Source organism: Zingiber officinale, chromosome 7A, assembly GCF_018446385.1.
Source record: "Zingiber officinale cultivar Zhangliang chromosome 7A, Zo_v1.1, whole genome shotgun sequence".
NCBI lineage: Eukaryota > Viridiplantae > Streptophyta > Magnoliopsida > Zingiberales > Zingiberaceae > Zingiber > Zingiber officinale.
In genome coordinates this window covers 8,085,843-8,103,009 of record NC_055998.1, presented here as the reverse complement: position 1 = coordinate 8,103,009, position 17,167 = coordinate 8,085,843, and the positions used below count along the sequence as shown (strand labels likewise).

At 45.2% G+C, this 17,167-nt stretch overlaps 3 protein-coding genes across 4 annotated transcripts; all 3 read right to left on the bottom strand.

Annotated features, from left to right (window-relative positions):
* Positions 1-7,088: 7,088 nt before the first annotated feature.
* LOC122000895 (probable galacturonosyltransferase-like 7) lies at positions 7,089-9,015 on the bottom strand. Its single transcript, XM_042555391.1, has one exon. It carries the CDS (start codon positions 8,529-8,531, stop codon positions 7,446-7,448), a length of 1,086 nt encoding a protein of 361 aa, XP_042411325.1. The 5' UTR covers positions 8,532-9,015; the 3' UTR covers positions 7,089-7,445.
* Positions 9,016-9,397: 382 nt separating this feature from the next.
* Positions 9,398-12,172, bottom strand: LOC122000893 (probable pectinesterase/pectinesterase inhibitor 21). 2 transcript variants are annotated; one of them, XM_042555389.1, is made up of 4 exons: positions 11,953-11,972; positions 11,690-11,802; positions 10,454-11,595; positions 9,398-10,374 (listed from the first exon to the last, which is right to left on the bottom strand). In XM_042555389.1, exons 3-4 carry the CDS (start codon positions 11,430-11,432, stop codon positions 9,674-9,676), a joined length of 1,680 nt encoding a protein of 559 aa, XP_042411323.1. In that variant the 5' UTR covers positions 11,433-11,595; positions 11,690-11,802; positions 11,953-11,972; the 3' UTR covers positions 9,398-9,673. The 2 variants fall into 2 exon arrangements, with proteins under 2 accessions (XP_042411323.1, XP_042411322.1); XM_042555388.1 differs by having other exon boundaries at positions 11,690-12,172.
* A 995-nt stretch (positions 12,173-13,167) lies between these two features.
* LOC122000894 (sinapine esterase-like) lies at positions 13,168-16,777 on the bottom strand. The gene is made up of 3 exons (XM_042555390.1): positions 16,393-16,777; positions 16,113-16,313; positions 13,168-13,388 (listed from the first exon to the last, which is right to left on the bottom strand). Exons 1-3 carry the CDS (start codon positions 16,637-16,639, stop codon positions 13,303-13,305), a joined length of 534 nt encoding a protein of 177 aa, XP_042411324.1. The 5' UTR covers positions 16,640-16,777; the 3' UTR covers positions 13,168-13,302.
* Positions 16,778-17,167: the final 390 nt, after the last annotated feature.

Genomic DNA, 17,167 nt, shown 5'->3' with positions numbered 1-17,167 from the left:
TTGTGTTTCTATCCTTAAATCAAATTAATTGATCATAAATGCAAGAGATGATGACATGGCATAAAATAATATCATAAGTGGAAACATGTGCCAATGTCATGATGTCATGTCATCAAGTATAAAACTTAAATAAGGCATGACATATAACTAACCTAAGCATTATCATGACATTTCAAATGATAATAAAATAAATATGATGTCATGACATGGCATATGACAAACAATGTATGACAAATAACATATAAAGGTATAGAAAATACCTAATTCTAGCCTTAGTTGCCATTTTTGATAATTTTGATCATTTTACCATAAATTCTATATTCCTAAGTGTAATAGACCTAAAATCATATACTAAATATTTTTAGATCACTATGTGCCAATTAGATTGATCCTAGAAAACTCCTCAAATGTGGTTGGCACATCCTAATCATCTTAGGAATAATTTTTAATTTCATTTTCAAGGCTTGAACACACCTTGCAAATTCCTAAAATGTCACCTTTTGCCATGAGTAGGTTAACTACCTATCCAATTAAGGTTGGCACACCCTAAACCATCTAGCGTGAAGGGATCACGCTCCTAGGAACCCAATACCTATTTGAGCTCATTGGGTTCACTAAATATTCACTAGGGATGACTTCCCTAGCAACCCTCCTAATGACCCTCCTAGGCTTTAAAGCCTTGGTCATTTGGGACTCATCAAGATTAACTCTAGGGGTGACTCCCCTTGTGACCTTGGTGATGGTCTTCTTAGCCCTAGGTCTTGTTCCATAATCGAATGGAACATTATGATAAGCGGGCTTGACCACTTGAGACTTAAGTTTGTGACCCAAACCTCTCATGTCCTTGGGCTTTGATTTTTGACCCTTAGACCCTAGAGTTGACTTCTCCAAATTCTTAAGAATCTTTTCTAAAGTGTCAAGTCTTGACCTCAAGACTTGATTTTCCTTCTTTAATACCTCAAGCTTTAATTTTCTATTTTTCTTTTAGGTATTCCTAGGCATATGTCTAGTTTTTTTGGGGTTCCTATCTAGGTTTTCCTTAACCTTAGATGAGTTAACTCTAGGGTTGGCATTTCTAGCATTGTCCTTATCTAGGCTAACATGTTTGGCACCTAAGCACATGTATCGGTTTCTATGGTTATCATGCTTATCATTATTGACAATTGCAATAAAACTACTAGCATGTGTCTTATTAGAATTGCAAGGATGTGCCTTAAAGGATACCTTAGGGTTTGCCTTAACTCCCCCCATAGATGTGCTTGGTCTCTTGTCCTTGTGAGGTTGCCTCCCCCTTGGACATTGACTCCTATAATGTCCCCTTTGCTTGCATTGGAAGCACACCACGTGCTCCTTGCCCTTGCGTATCGGGACTCCGGCTTTCTTGACTTTTGGTGCCGGTGGAGTCTTCCTAATCCTCTTTGGACATTTACTTTTGTAATGCCCATATTCCCTACACTCAAAGCACATTATATGTAATTTACTTGAAATTAAGTTGCTTGAGTTACCTAGGGTTGAGGATGGATATAAGCTCTCCTTCATCCCTTCCGGAGGTAGAGGCTTCTTCTTGCTCCAGTCTTGAAGAAGAACTCTCCTCCTCTTCTTCCTTAGATATTGAGTAGCCCTCAACTTCTAATTCCATACCTCCATGATGTGAGCTACTTGGCTCACTTGACTCCTCTTCATGACTTGAATTAGAGCTCTCCTCATGGAACTTAGCCAAGTTGTTCCACAATTCCTTGGCATTGTTGTATCCACCTATCTTACACAAGATATCATTAGGTAATGAAAATTCAAAGATTTTCGTTACCTCGTCGTTGATTATGGATTGGTGGATTTGTTCCTTCGTCCACTTCTTCTTCTCGAGAGGTTCTCCTTCTTTATCCACCGGAGGAATAAAACCTACTTGTACACAATTCCAATTTACTAGGTTAGTCATAAGAAAATACTTCATTCTTACCTTCCAATACGCGAAGTGGTCGCGATCGTAGAAGGGTGGAATCGTGACGTCTTCTCCAAGTTGATCCATTCTCTAGCTCGTGCTCCCCCGGGTTTTAATCCGACGAAAAGCGACCTCGCTCTGATACCACTTGTTAGGACCTTCGGACGTGGCTAGAGAGGGGGGTGTGAATAGCCGACCCCAAATTCTCGTTTCTTCCTACAATTTGAGTTAGCGCAGCGAAAATAAAAGATAGAAACGAAACGGGAGAATATCAAACCTCAAACGCGACGATATAAAGAGGTTCGGAGATGATACTCCTACTCCTCGGCGTGTCCGTAAGGTGGACGAATCCTATCAATCCGTCGGTGGATGAGACCCCGGAAAATCGGTTAATAAAAACTCCTTCTGGGTGGAGAAATCTCGCCACAATCTCTCTTGCAACAGCAAGATCGGAGTACAAAGATAAAGCAAGAAGCCAAGAACAATATGAATGTAAAAACACTAGTTTGCTTGCCTTCTCGTCAATTGGTGATGAAGCAACCACTTCACGGATGCCAACAACAGCAGCAACTGATCAGTTGGAGTCCAGCCGAGGGAAGCTCACACTAAGTTTCAGCAGTGGAGAGCTCAACAAAGCTCAGATCGCAGGAGCAAGAAGAAGTCCACTCTTCTCTAGAGGCCCTCCACATCTTGATTTATATGAACCTGCGAAGAAGAAGACACGGACACAGAAATTTAGCCGTTGTGACTCAACGACTAGACCTGGACCGATCAGGCTCCACCCTGATCGATCCAGGACGGATCTGATCGGTCAGGGGACCGATCAGGCCCTAGGCTGATCGGTCCCCAGACCGATCCCAACTCTCACAGAGAGTTGGTTGCAGAGCCCTGATCGTCTATGGACCGATCAGGCCATAGGTGGATCGGTCCACCGACCGATCCCTCCTATTCCTTCTCCCAATCTGTTTGGTTACTGATCGGTCACCAGACCGATCAGATAACCCACAGTGAGAATCAGTGTATCACTGGATCGGTCAGCTATCACTGGATCGGTCAGCAGACCGATCCAATTTCCCAGCCTTAAGCCCTAAAGCCTTCCTGATCTAGAGAACGAGCTACCGAGCCCTCTCTGACCTAGTCAGGAGAACGAGCTACCGAGCCCTCTCTGACTTCCACGTCCGGTCCAGAGAATGAGCTACCGAGCCCTCTCTGACCTAGTCCGGAGAACGAGCTACCGAGCCCTCTCCGACTCCATCCAGTCTAGAGAACGAGCTACCGAGCCCTCTCCAACTTCGTCCGGTCCAGAGAACGAGCTACCGAGCCCTCTCTGACCTAGTCCGGAGAACGAGCTACCGAGCCCTCTTCGACTTCCACGTCCGGTCCAGAGAACGAGCTACCGAGCCCTCTCCAACTTCGTCCGGTCCAGAGAATGAGCTATCGAGCCCTCTCTGACCTAGTCCGGAGAACGAGCTACCGAGCCTTCTCCGACCTCCCATGCCAAGTTTCCATACTTGGACTTTTCCCGAATCAGGTCAACTCAAGTCGGGTCACCCAGGTCAACCTTGACCTAAGGTTGCACCAACAATCTCCCCCTTTTTGCATAGGGTTACCACCTCTATGACCTAGGGTTACCACCTCCTAGGGTTTTCCCTTTGCTTAGCCGCAGCTAGGACTTTTTTCCACCTAGGGTTACCACCCCCTAGGGTTTTCACCTGCCTAACTGCAGTTAGGACTTTCCTGCAATCTCATTCAGACTGTTAGATCACCGCATACCTTAACTTTGAATCCTTTGCCATTATCAAAACTCAGGTTCGATCGTCGGATGCTTCTCGTACCAACACAATGAACGTATCATTAAATGAACTAATCATTCTGTCAAGACTATTAACACATAATATTCTTTTTTCAAGTTTGTTAACGATTACCATAAATTTTCATTAAAATAACACTGTTTGTATCTCAATAGTTTTTATTATATGATTTTATTAATATGAGTTTAATACTGTCCACACATAGTGACAGTGATAACAACTAAATTATACTTTATAAGATAAGATAACATCACTCCCATTAGAAAAAATACTAGTGTAGTGAACAATACTATCCTGTTCATCCGGTCTCAATGAAGCAGGATCAACCTCAATATCATCTATCAAATCCATATTTAGATTCATATTCAGATCTATTTCTGAATCTTCCACACACTCTTTCAGATCATCCTATGTTTCTTCAAGATCTTCCTCGGATATTTCAGGATCTATTTCTAGATTCTCGTCAGATTTTGCTAGATCAATTTCTTCAGGATTTGGAATATCTTCAAATTCTACGGAATCTATTTCTTCATGATCTGTATCCTCTTCTGATTCTGCAAGATCCATTTCTTTAGGATCCGGATCTTCTTTGGATTCTTCAGGATCTCATGCCAAATGAAGTAAATTTCTGCACATCTCTGAATATGAGATGCACCCTTCAAAGTGATCCATTAGTTGGTGTGCTATATCTCTAAAATGTCCTGGTAGTGACTGAATCAGAGCTTATCTTCTATTTTTGTTCAGGACTAGAAACTATTTTCGTTTAAGTTTCCAAAATATCCGATCGAGCTGACCAATAAACCATCCAACTTCGTGAACCGAGTCATAATTAAGCTCCTTGATCTTTTCCGAAAGCTCATGTTGTCGTTCATAGCGACTAGTCATCTTATATATTGTCTGTGGTATCTAAAATTAAAAATAATAATATCAGTACAAAATCGACAAACTAGTAACAAAATCGATCAAATTCAATTTTAACATATATACGAAGCAATATACATATTTCATAAGAAAATAAAAAAATATTTTTTTTTATTTAAGGAGTTTCAGTTGACCGACACACTAAATAACATACTAGATCGGATTGAGAAACTTGATCCTAAGTCCCTTATCCTCATTAAAACTAGTCTAATTAGAATATTCAGTTATTTTTATTTAATTAAATCATATTAATTGATATAATTAAATTAACCAATAATTTGAACCAGATTAAAATCTATTTGAACCAACCCAATCAATATGATCAAGTCTAAATGAACTAGACCAATTTAGGTTGGCCATTACATAGCCATGCAAATCTAAATCGAAGCCTAATTAATTGAAAAATTCAAAAACACAAAGTTTTAATTTTCAATTAATTTTATAAAAAAACAGTCTGTTTTGTCCTTTTTCCCTTATGACAAAGCTTTCACGATTTTTTCTACTTCCAATTTTTAAAACCAAACTTATTTTCTCAAATAGTGGGTTTGACTAAGAAACACTCACTTCCTCTGCCATGACAAACACGATCGTCACGACTATCCATTGTTGGCCTTTCAACGTGATCACTGACACTCTCCGACCATAGAAGCTAATAACCAGCATCCTTTCAAGGCTAACAACGATGACAGATCGCGACTCAATCATCATCTTGCCAGATAACGATGGCTCGAGTCAGTCAAGGTTTCACCTGGCGACGGCAAAACGCAAACGGAGTAACTTTCATCAACGATTTTTTTTTTCCACAGGGAACAAGAGCAGTAATAGTTTCTCAACGAAGAGTTAAATTTTATGCATTTTTAAAACTAAGCATTGCTCTGATACCATTATTCATCTAAAGTATGAAATACAAAATTCATGAATCTGTAAATAAAACTTACAGTGCTCTTTGGACTCTTTGGAGAAGAAATCGGAAAAAAATCTTACTGTCGGAAGAACAATCACGAATGAAATGAAAATGCCCTTAAAATTTCACAAACCAAATCCCGAATTGAACCTTACTCTCTCGTTTGTCTTCTCGTCTTCCTATCTTCTTCTTTTATAACTTGGACCTTGTAATTGTTACGGCATGAAATTATTGGCATTAATCGCCTTACGTTAGTGCCACAGCAGTAATTTCTTGGCGGCAGTTTACGATGAGCTTCATTTCTAGCACAGTAACACCAACAGAGAGATCGGATCCAACTTTCAAAACGGAGCCCGAGCCGCAAAGCCGGTGGAGAAAAAAGGGACCATCGAAGCAATATAAAGTTATGTTACAAAGAACAGTGAGTGATACTTGAAGGATTTATTTGCCGAGCGAACCATGTTGCCATCGTTTGGCATGCCATAATAATAATAATAAGTCATTTAACGTCGAGGACGATTTATGAATAAGTATTCTAGTAAATGATTAAGACCATTTTTATCATACCAAGAAACCAAAAACAAAAGCACGTCTATCAGATAAGACCCTTAAACCCAAGGGCACCTTAATTTGCATATAGAAGAACATTCTCATATCGTATTCGATGGTGATCAGACAGGCTATGGGTCCCCAGATACTGCTCAACGCTGATGACTTCCATGGCATTAAGAACAAGAGGAGTGGGGCTACCAGTCCATGGGGGAGATGCTTTGCCGCTTCGAGAGTGACACAGCCAGCCTAGCAACCTCATCTATCAAATCTACTACAGTGAGGGAATCTATGGACTTCTTCTCCCTGGACGAGCTCGAGTCTCCAATCTCCGAGAAAGATGCTAATCTTCTCCTCAGATACAGAGATGAGAGAATAAAATCCACATAAACCAAGCCTAACCAATCAAGGCAGGATATAAAATGGATTTGGGAAAGTTAATCCAAGGGTATGGTATTCATCTCCCACTCTTCTACTAAACTGTCTTTTCTGCTTTGCAGGCATCGATGGAAAGATGGAGGTTGGCACTGCAGAAACGAAAAGCAAAGGGAAAATTGTATGGAAAGTTACTGCCATCATCCACCGACAACCCACAAGAGATTGAAAAAAGATAACGAGTAAAAGGCTGAATAAATGCTCTGACAAAAAGGAAAGTATGTGATTCCCCCATTGACTGATCCATGGCCCTTTGCAAGCTCTACACCTTATTAAAAAGGCAGTTGGGAAGAGGCAGTGGCAAAAGGCGAAACCCTCGCCCTCAGGGCAGTTGGGAAGAGGCAGGCTAGCATACGTGCGAGACAGAGAGAGAGAGAGAGCGATGGGCCTGAAAACAGTGCTCTGTGGAGGCACTTCACAGGATTTTTCCCCTCAATCTTCGGAAAACTCAAAAAATGGATATACAATGTTAACCAGCTATTGTTCATCTGAACCTGAATCACAAAGTCGATTCTTTTAGGCATCAAAATCGTAAGCATCGACAAAAGCAATAGGCAAAATGCGTAACATTACAATATATATATATATATGCAGCAGAATGAATTATCCGTCTCTATTTTATTCAGCAAAGCAGTAGTCAAAATGAAAGATCGCCTCGCACCAAAATGGTGGAGAGCAACGAATAAGGAAAAAAAAAACTTCAAGTTATACATGACTAAACCCAGAGAGAGTAAGAATCAGACGATGTCTAAGAGAGAACCAAAAAAATAATGGAGAAAGATGAAAATGGAAGTGCTTTGAGATGAGGATTTACGGTGAAAAATAGAGGGGCGAGCAAGGGAGAGAGCTTAGTACCAGATGCGGCAGGGCAGAAGCTGTGCAATGGTCATTTGGCAGCAAAACCGTAGAGGTCGTAGGGCGCCCAGATGTGGTCGAGCGGGCAGGGCTGGTTTGAGTCGAGCCGCACCCAAGGCTTGCCCTTGCCGCTCCAGTGAAGGAGGCTCACCGGCCCTGGGTGGAGATCCCGACAGCTACCGTTCACGTTGTCCCCGCCGAGCCCGTGCTGGTTCCACCTGTGCTCGATGGGGGCTACTTGCCCTGCAAATACAAGAAGGAAGGGCGGAAGAGACCCCAACTCATAGATCCGCCCTGCTCCGCCGGGCGCTGCGCCCCTCTTCTGTACCTCCATCCACCGTTCTATCCGTCGAGTGTACCCCGCGCGCCGCCATCGGACAAGGTCAAGCACCATCACTCCAGTGTTGAAGTAACAAGGCCGGCGCCCCGCAAATGTGGCTGCCAGGCGCCTGTTGGACCAGAACCGGTCGGTGAAGTACTTGGTGAAGTTGGCGTGGCAGTACTCTGGCGCCCCAACGGCCTTCGATCCCAACCCTTTCCGCCACAGCTTGGCGATGTCATCCATCACCACTAGGTCGGAGTCTAGGTAGATCACTCGGCTCACGCACAGCTCGAGAATTTCCGCCAGATAGTTGCGTGCGTAGTTGAGTGGCTGATCCAGGGCCTGCCGCACCGACGTCGAAATCATCCATCGGACACGGTCTGGATCGAAGTAATACGCCTTGAAGCGGAGGCCTGGGAAGGCCGAGCGCACCACCGACTCCATGCCCAGCTCCGAAACCAAGAAATGGAAAAAGACGCTCTCTGGGCACTGGGCGTGCATCAGCACAGAGTGAACCGCCGCGATCGAGCCCCGCAGGTACTCCTCGTCGAGGGTGATTGCGACATGGACAAGCGAGGAATCGCAGACGGAGCTGCCGTTAGCAGACGGGGGTTCACAGTCAGCAGCATTGTAAAACCGGGGCGCTTGCCGGAAGGCGAAACCTTTGGTCTCGCTAGAGGCGGCGGCTAGCTGGTGATTGTACCCGCCGCCAGGAAACCGTAGATAATGGGAGGATCGAATGGCCTCGGCTGGAGGGGAGGACTGGAAGGAGGGGGATAACAACACCATTACCATGGCGGCGGAGCACAATCCGGAAAGGCGGACGACCCACCGAAGGATTCCTCCACTCCGGCGGCTTCCGCCTCCCCAACCCTTCCGCCTCCGCCGACTCCTAGTCTTGAAATCGAAGATATCAACGAGGTGCGCAAGCGCCGACAAGAGGAGGAAGGCGACGGCGCCTTTGATTCCCGCCAGTGCGAAACAGAGGAGAGCCGACTCCGCTACCGCTCGCAATCGACAAGAGGGGAGCCGACTCCGCTACCGATCGCAATCGACGAGGGTTCGAGCTTGGTCTTGAAGCAATCGCCAGCGGAGAAAAGCCCGCTAAACCCTAGAAGCGAAGGGGAAGAATTCATCGACGACAAGGAAGCGAAGGAAGCTCTGCCTTGAGTCCATTCTCCATCCTCCTCCCCGGCCGCTCCTCTCTCCCTATCTCGATCGTCTTGTCCCTTTCTTGCTCTGCCAGCGCAGCAGCAACGGGGCTGTGGTTGAGATGGCGAACCGCAAACCACCATAAAATATAACAATTCCATTGGTTTGTCAAACGAGAGAAGAGGGGAAAAAAACAAAAATACCTCTCCTAAAATTCCAAAAAATAATTAACCGGCCCGTGGCTAAATCGAGGACATCGAAGTTCATCCTAACCGTCATTATTTTGAGATCCGTTATCCAGAAGAAAATTTCTCTTCTAAATTCCAATTTACTAAACTAAAAGGGTTAATTAATAAATTTATCACATTAAATAGGAGCAGCAATTAAAAAAAAACATTCTTGTATTTTAAAACGACCAAACACTTATCCTTTTTTATGTTAAAGACAATTTAAATCTGAATTTTTTTAAAAAATATATATAAGTAATATTTAACATTATCTAGTACACAAAATGTTGATTAAATAAGAATGTTTCACCGACAGCGAGCACAAGAAGTCCGTCGGTGATGGTATTTGCCATGGGAAACAGTCTCACTGATGGAGAAAAAAAAACGTTCCTATATGTCAAAAAAGTAAAATTTCACAGACGGGGAGCATTTCCCACTGATGGAAAAAAAACGTTCCTATGATCTTCATCGACGAGGCAATTTCTCGCGAGAAGGTCGTCGGTGGTACTAACAAATCTCTGTAGGGCATTGAGCGTGCATCATCAATTAATTGGGGGATCATGAGGGCGGGAGCAGGCCGGGGATGAAGGGCACGCCGGTCTGCGGCAGCCAGGCATTGCCTGAGAAGAATCGTTGGACGGTGAACTTCTGGGCGTGGTCAAGGTCAACGGTCTTCACTCCCTTCCACGTCACCCTCTGGCTCTTGTCGGAGCCAGGGCCGCGGTTGTCGATCTCAGCGTAGAAGCAAGTGTTGAGGCCGAAGTCGCCGAGCCACGGCAGCCACCCCTTGGGATTGATCAAGTCGTCCAACTGCGATTGCATCACGAAGGTCCTGGAGTATTCCTTCCACGGGCGCCCCAGGAAGGTGGGAAGCTTGTTGCGTAAGGGGTAGTATTCGGGGTCAGCACTGATGGTGCAGTTGTGGAGGATGATGGCGCCGGTGGATCGCCGGTCCTTACGCCCTTGCGCGGTCACGATGTTCTGCTGGTTGTCCAAAGGCTTCCGGGCCAAGATGAGGCAGTTCTGGAAGATGGAGGCAGAGTCGCCGAAGATGAAGTCAATGGTGCCGGTGATTGTGCATTCGCGGTAGAACTGTCGGTGGGTGTGCACGTACAGCGTGTCCTGGTACCCGTCGAGCCGGACGTTGTAGAACACCGACTTGTCCGACTGCACTCGGAGCGCCACAGCCTGGTGCTTCGCTGCCCCTGCTGAGTTATCGATCCACAAGTCCTTGGCGATGAATCCGTTTCCAACCACAGCTGCGTCGATCGGTAAGTACTCGCATTGTATTAATTAAGCATGGATTAGGTTGGGTGGATAATGTAAAATTAAGCTTACCGACGGTGGAAGTTTTGAAGGTGGCCACACCATCAACGAAGTTGAGGCCGCCGGTGATCTTGGTCTTGCTTTGCCCGTCGCCGACCATCATTATGTTGGTATGGCTCCGGTTGACCTGGACCTGCTCATCGTACACGCCTTCCTTGATGTAGATAACGACGTTCTTGAGGCTGTTCTTGGGAGCGCGTAGCAAGGCCTCGCCGATGGTCTTGACATCCCCGGAGCCGTCCTGGGCCACTGTGATAGCAGGCTTCAGTTCGGCCGGGCTCATCTGAAGGAGCCTTCGCTTGCCGCCAGAGACCCACGATGGGAACTCATTATCGACTTCGAGGAGCTTGCGGCTCAAGCCGCCGAGGTTGAGCTTGTCGAGTGCGTCCCCGATGTTGGTGACGATGGCGAGAACGTTGCTGCTGAGCTCGGCGGAGCTGTTGAGCGCCTTGCGCATGGATGCCGCGGCGTCCGTGTCGGCTTCCTCGAACCCGTCGAGGCACGTCTCCTGGTACGTGATGCTGGCGCTAATCCACACCCTGAGGTCGTCGATGAACTTGCCGATCTTTTCCAACGAGAAGTCATCGAGGCGGTCGACGGAGCTGTGGAGGTCGTCGACGGCGTAGTCGAGGAGCTCGCGGCAGTTCTCGAGGGCCTCAGAGGTGCGCGGGTCCTTTGCGGCCTCCTGAAGCGTGGTGGAGTGCTTGAAGGCCTCCTTGATGTGGTTGATGGTGACATTGAAGACCAAGTTGACGAGGTTCTTAGGGTCCGTGTTGTTACCGGCGACAGAGGAGAGCGTGGTCTCGCAAGTCTGCTGGTAGTCGGTCGGCTGGCAGAATTGCTGGATGTTCTTCTGCGAGGTGGACAGCTTCGTCACTTGTGCCTCAGACGTATCGTCTCCACGGCTGTTGGAGACGGTGACGACGCCGACGGTGGCAACGACGGCCACGAGCACGACCGCTGAGACAACTAGAACGCCGCCGTTCCCCATGATTGATTATCAACCAAGACTTATTCTTCGTCCCCTTCCAAGCAAGAGAGACTATTATTGGATATTGGAAGGGGGAACTTATTTGGAGATGGTAACGAGACCCCGATGGCAGGATGATTTGGACGAGTGTGTCAAAGCATTATATATTGGAGGGACGAAGGCACTTCATGGGCGTGCATGCAACAAAACAGGAGAGCCATTGAGACCAAAATAGGTGGTTGAAGAGACAGAATTAGGAAGCAATTTGTATTCTGTACCATACGAAAGAGCTCGAGGCCGCGGCAAGCTCGGCGTCCTTGGTCAACGCCTTGTCGAGATATGAAGCTAGTTGTCATTACTGAAGAGTTCTCCTCGGTTTTTTGTTAATAGACTGCCACATATCCATCAATTTCTTTTATACAGATAATAAAGAGTTCTCAAAAATATATCAATGGAGCTACCAACAACTAGGCAATGCAGCATGATGGAACCGCAGCAAAAATAGGTCGCAAAGATGTTTCGAAATTAAATGAGATTATACCAGTCTTGCATCAGGGAATTTGGGATTGGATGAACTATCCCTAGATCAATTTCGCTAGAAGTCATAAGTTTCACTTCGTTGAGTGGCTGGACATGCTCCCAACAATGGAGGATTGGCATGCGGACCTTCTAATAAACTCTCTGCTATTGTGCCATAAGCTGCCTCAGTTAGGTGAATTCCATCCCAGGAAATGAAAGCAGATGGATCACTGCAGACCTTTGCCTCCTTGTGACCACACTGAACAGTTCGGCTGACATTATATCGGCCATCGTTTCCGCAACATGCATGGAGTGTTGCCTTAAATCCTGCACTCAGAATTACCTCACTATATCAGGATTCTATCAAACTACATAATAGAATAGCAAGTGGATAGATATTTGGACAAATAATTCATCACCTAGTTTGTTACAAATTGACTCCTGCAATAGATAAAAGATAACAGGCATCTCAGTACAATTCTTTTTGGATCGCAACTGTGATAGAGATTCTTAAAGTCAACTTTCACTGATCTATGCCATTGTGTGTGTGTGATATGTGCTCATTAGTTATCTGCAACTATAATTACAGAACAAAATAGTGTAGGACGCCACGAGGAAAAAAAAGAACAATTAGCTACAATAAGTGCTCCATTTGAAGTCGTTTTAGAAGAATTAGCTGTTGAATTTGGTCTCTACACTGATCTGGCTAAAGCATTGGGTTTACTGTTCATCTGAGTAGGATGCATGGCGTAAATTAGCCTATCAAGTTTCAAAAACTCTTTTCCGATGTTACAACCAAAGACAAGTATTATTCTGAATCAAATGAATTAGGTAAACAAGAAGGGGTGTCTTGGCGCAACGGTAAAGTTGTTACTTTGTGACCAAAAAGTCATGGGTTAGAATCCTGGAAACAGTCTTTAGCAAAAAGCATGGTAAGGCTGCTTGGATCTTTTCCCGGGACTCCGCATGGTGGGAGTTTCGTGCACCGGACTGCTTTTTAAATGAATTAGGTAACAAACTGACTCCATTATAATTGAGGTGAGATTGAAACTAAACAATGAAAAGTAATAGCTGCTGAACTAAAATTGCAAGTAAACCTCAGTTGGGGTACATGGAAGAAACTTGAATCTAAACTTAGTATAAGAACTTTGCCAAAAAAACAATGTAAAAGGAATACACACCAAAAAGTTGGGGGGCATGGAAGAAGCTTATAGTTGCACTGTAGTAATCTGCATAGATGATGGTAACATGTGGGTGAAGCTTTCGAAGCCGTTCCAACTCTTCCAGAAGTAGGTGATTGTGGTACTCAGAGAACTCATTCAACCACTTAATACACCCTGTTCCTGAGTCATATTCCTCAGCATTATTGCTTTCAAACACATCTAGATATGCTGGAACACATCCAATTGGAAAATTTCCAGGAACTAAGAATGTCTTTGCCCCAAGTTCTATTAAATCCTGTCCAAAGAGGAAATATAGAGACCTAGTTCATTTTTTTCTTCTTTAAGCAAGAACCCAACAAATATATGCTTTGAAAAGGAAGATATAGGAACCAGAGGCAGTAACAGATCTTGTTAATAATGCAGAGTAAAAACATCCAATTATGCTCAAAATTATGATGCACAAAGATTACTGATAGTTCAATAGCAAATGACTCACACTGATGGCAGAACCAATTGCACTAATCACACTAGGAGCGAAGGTTCTTATATCATCAGCCTTGTTGCCTTGGAAGAATGGATGGTTGTAGTCATTCCCACCAATCTCTCCCATCAGAATCAATGAAGTATTCAGTAATTCTTTAGGATCTAGATATAAAATAAAAAATTTACAATTACTAATTAATATAGCCAACATGCAAAACCTATTCAATCAGATTCTTTGGCACATAAGCGAGACATTGATGAGCAAAAATCTATTAGACAATAAAATGAAAATTCTCAAGCAAAGGACAACTGATTTTTTGGGTTAGCTAAAGTAAAGCAGCTCAACCTTTTCTTGTTGGTCTATAACTCAGGCAATATTACTAAATATTGCTAAATATAATGATCCTGTCCGAAAGTCGATGAGATGGAAAACTGGGGATGTGAAGGTCCCGCTAACCGCTCGTAGACTCCGCTCCGCCCTGCAAAACAGATGACATCAGTGTTGAGCCAGGGAAGAGGTCTCCGACGTTGGCCTTCCGATGCTCAAGTCAGTCACTGACAATGATGTAGAAGGCGGAGCAACAAGAAGGAACACTATAGCGCAAATAGTGTATATCGCGTACCTCCACCGATACTTGGACTCCCCCTTTATATAGAGGTCCTGTAGCACGCGTGCACGCTTCCCCAAGCGAGCATGCTTCTCGAAGTTTTCCCTGAAAAGACTTGTCGATAAAGTGTCTCTGACACAATACCTTAACAAGCCGAGCATATCTCTGATATGACAGTGGAAGCTTCCGTCATACGATCTTCTTGTCGACCATGCCTGTTATCAACGACATTAACTCCCAAAAGGATGTCGAGAGATAACACAGTGGGTCCGTTGCTAGGACGAGCGGGTTAGTCGCTCGGCCAGAACTTCGCTGCGCTTGTGCCACGTCCGCTCGATCGGAACTCCGCTATGCCTGTGTCGAGTCCTGTTGCTGGCCGAGCGGGGTAGCTTTTCGGCCAGGATTCTACATATCATCTCCTCCTTTTGGCGTCCAACAACACCCCATTGAGCATCGGATGTTTGATACACCTCCCCGAGTCAAAGGTGGGGCCAGACCGAAACCTTCTCCTCTCGATCGGGGGCCTGATCGCCCGACCGGCCAATACGATTATCATCCGTTTGGCCATATGATACCTGAACGTTGACCGTCCTAATTTTGACCTCCATCGTGGCAACTAACCCCTGCAGGGTGGGCCCCTCCTTATCGCCGCATCACATGTCTCCCCCTCAAGTCTAGTCGAAGGAGGTTGCAAGTCCGACTGATTGAACAAATTGTCAATGACACTTTTCACCCAATCGGCTTATGACACCCTTTAGCTTTTGATCGGACCGATGTAGCCCGACAGTCGGCTATGTGACCGCTCCCTTGTAACTGAGCGAATGTTTTAGCAAGTTTCTTTGCCGATCGACCTATTGAAGACTATCGTTCGGCGATACGTCTACTTCCTTATGCCGATCAGCACAAGCAAGATCCATCCTCGATACCTTCTCTTGCGCTTCCTTGGGTGGGCGCGATCTGGGTTTACGTCATCCATATTTCTGGGAGATCGTGCAAATCCCTGCTCATTATAGCTGAGCGTGCCTCCATGCCTCTTAATTGCTTTCATTAAATGTTATCCCGTGGCCAAGCGTTACGTGTCCCTCTTGCTGCCACCGCATGCTTGACGTGACAGACGGATATCCTCTGGTGATGTGACTTTTGACGCTTTGAATTCAACGGCCAGATTTCTACCTAGGTCTCCGCGACCATAGATCGGACGACCTCGATTGACCGACCCCTAGGGTTTATAAACCCGTGCTCGCCGCCTTCCCTTTTTCCTCCTTTTGGCGTCCAACAACACCCCATTGAGCGTGGGTTGTTTGACACACCTCACCGAGTCAAAGGTGGGGTCAGACCGGAACCTTCTCCTCCCGGTCAGGGGCATGATCGCCCGATCGGCTAATACAATTATCATCCGTTTGGCCATATGATACCTGAACATTGACCGTCTTAACTTTGACCTCCATCATGGCAACTAACCCCCGCAGGGTGAGCCCCTCCTTATCGCAGCATCATATAACATTGTTATATCAAAACATTCCTTCACAGCTCGGTCAAGATTGCTTAAATTTAATTAAAATCACTCCAACTTCAAAATCGTTCTTAACACACTTGTAGCAACTAAGAGCTGCTACTATGTGGAGCAAGTTGTGGCAAGTATAATCACAGTCAAATTACTCCAATTTAATCAAAATTACACTAGAAGAAGCATTGTTTATATCAATTTTTTTTTTTTTTTACCAATTTAGTCAAAATCGCTTTAACATTGTTGTATCTGCTACAAGCTACAGCCGTAGCAGCTGCTGTAAATTGTAGTAACTTTTTGATGAAAAGGAAATAAGGGGGCTCCTACCACAAGAAGAATGATTACTAATCCAAAAAATCGAGTCCCTTTTTCTACAAAGTTTAAGGGAACAAATACAAGAAATAAAAAGGCGCAGGCTTACCAGAGGATAGCGAAGGCAGCAATTGTTTGAACTCCTCAATCTGCACGCGCAACGACTTGCGAGTCCACGAAGCATCAATCCCCTTCGCACTGAAAAAGTCAAGGTCGAGCGCGGTGGCTCCCGCAACCGCAAAATTAGCCCCCTTGCGAAAATCCCCTCCCTCAAGGTACGGCCGGACCAGCGGCAACCCAAATCCCTGCGCTGAACCAATCGAATCAAGGTCACTCGCATCGGTTCTTTCTATTGCCCAAACCAGATTATCAACGGTCCCGAAACCGACCAATGAAGTCGAGGATGACGCGGCCGTCGGTGTAGCGGCCAGTGGGGCGGCCGAAGAAGGTACGTCCATACGGAGAGACGCCACCGGGACCGCCCACTCCACCGAGGCGAACGGCGTTGCCGGTATCGGTGATGGAGTCGCCGAAGCAGAAGATGGCGGAGAAGCATCCTTCGCCAGTGGTGAGGCCGCCGAGAATGAGAAGGGCGACGGCGAGGAAGGGCGAAGGAGGCGGCGCGACGAATGCCATCGGCCTTGCCGCCTCGGGAGGATGCGAGCCCAAAGGCGACAAAATCGACGCTGAGAAACGGAAACTCTATTCAACAAAGGTGAAGCGAGTGGAGGCAGCGACGACAACAACTGGTCTCCTCGTTCACAACTCACTTTAGACTTTAGATCTATTCAAGGATTTGGAGGCTTTTTTCTTAAAAAAAACAAATTTAAATGATTTTTTTCTAAAAAAAATATTGAACATACCGAATCGTGGATGGCCCAAAATATATTATACTTACAAATCAGACAGTGGATATACGACTTCTATTATGGTGCAATGGTAAGATATTTAAATTATCATTTACATATTCATAATTCAAATCTCAACTATAATAAATTTATAAAAAAATTTCTCTATATGGTGCACATAACTAAAGGATGCTAGGTTCTTGGGCTGTCCACTGTAAGCACTTCCCAATTTATTCTGATGGTCGATGGGAAACTTTCGTGGGACCGGGCCAATCACCCAGGCTCGACATTACCCAGCTTGATTAATCATTTTTTT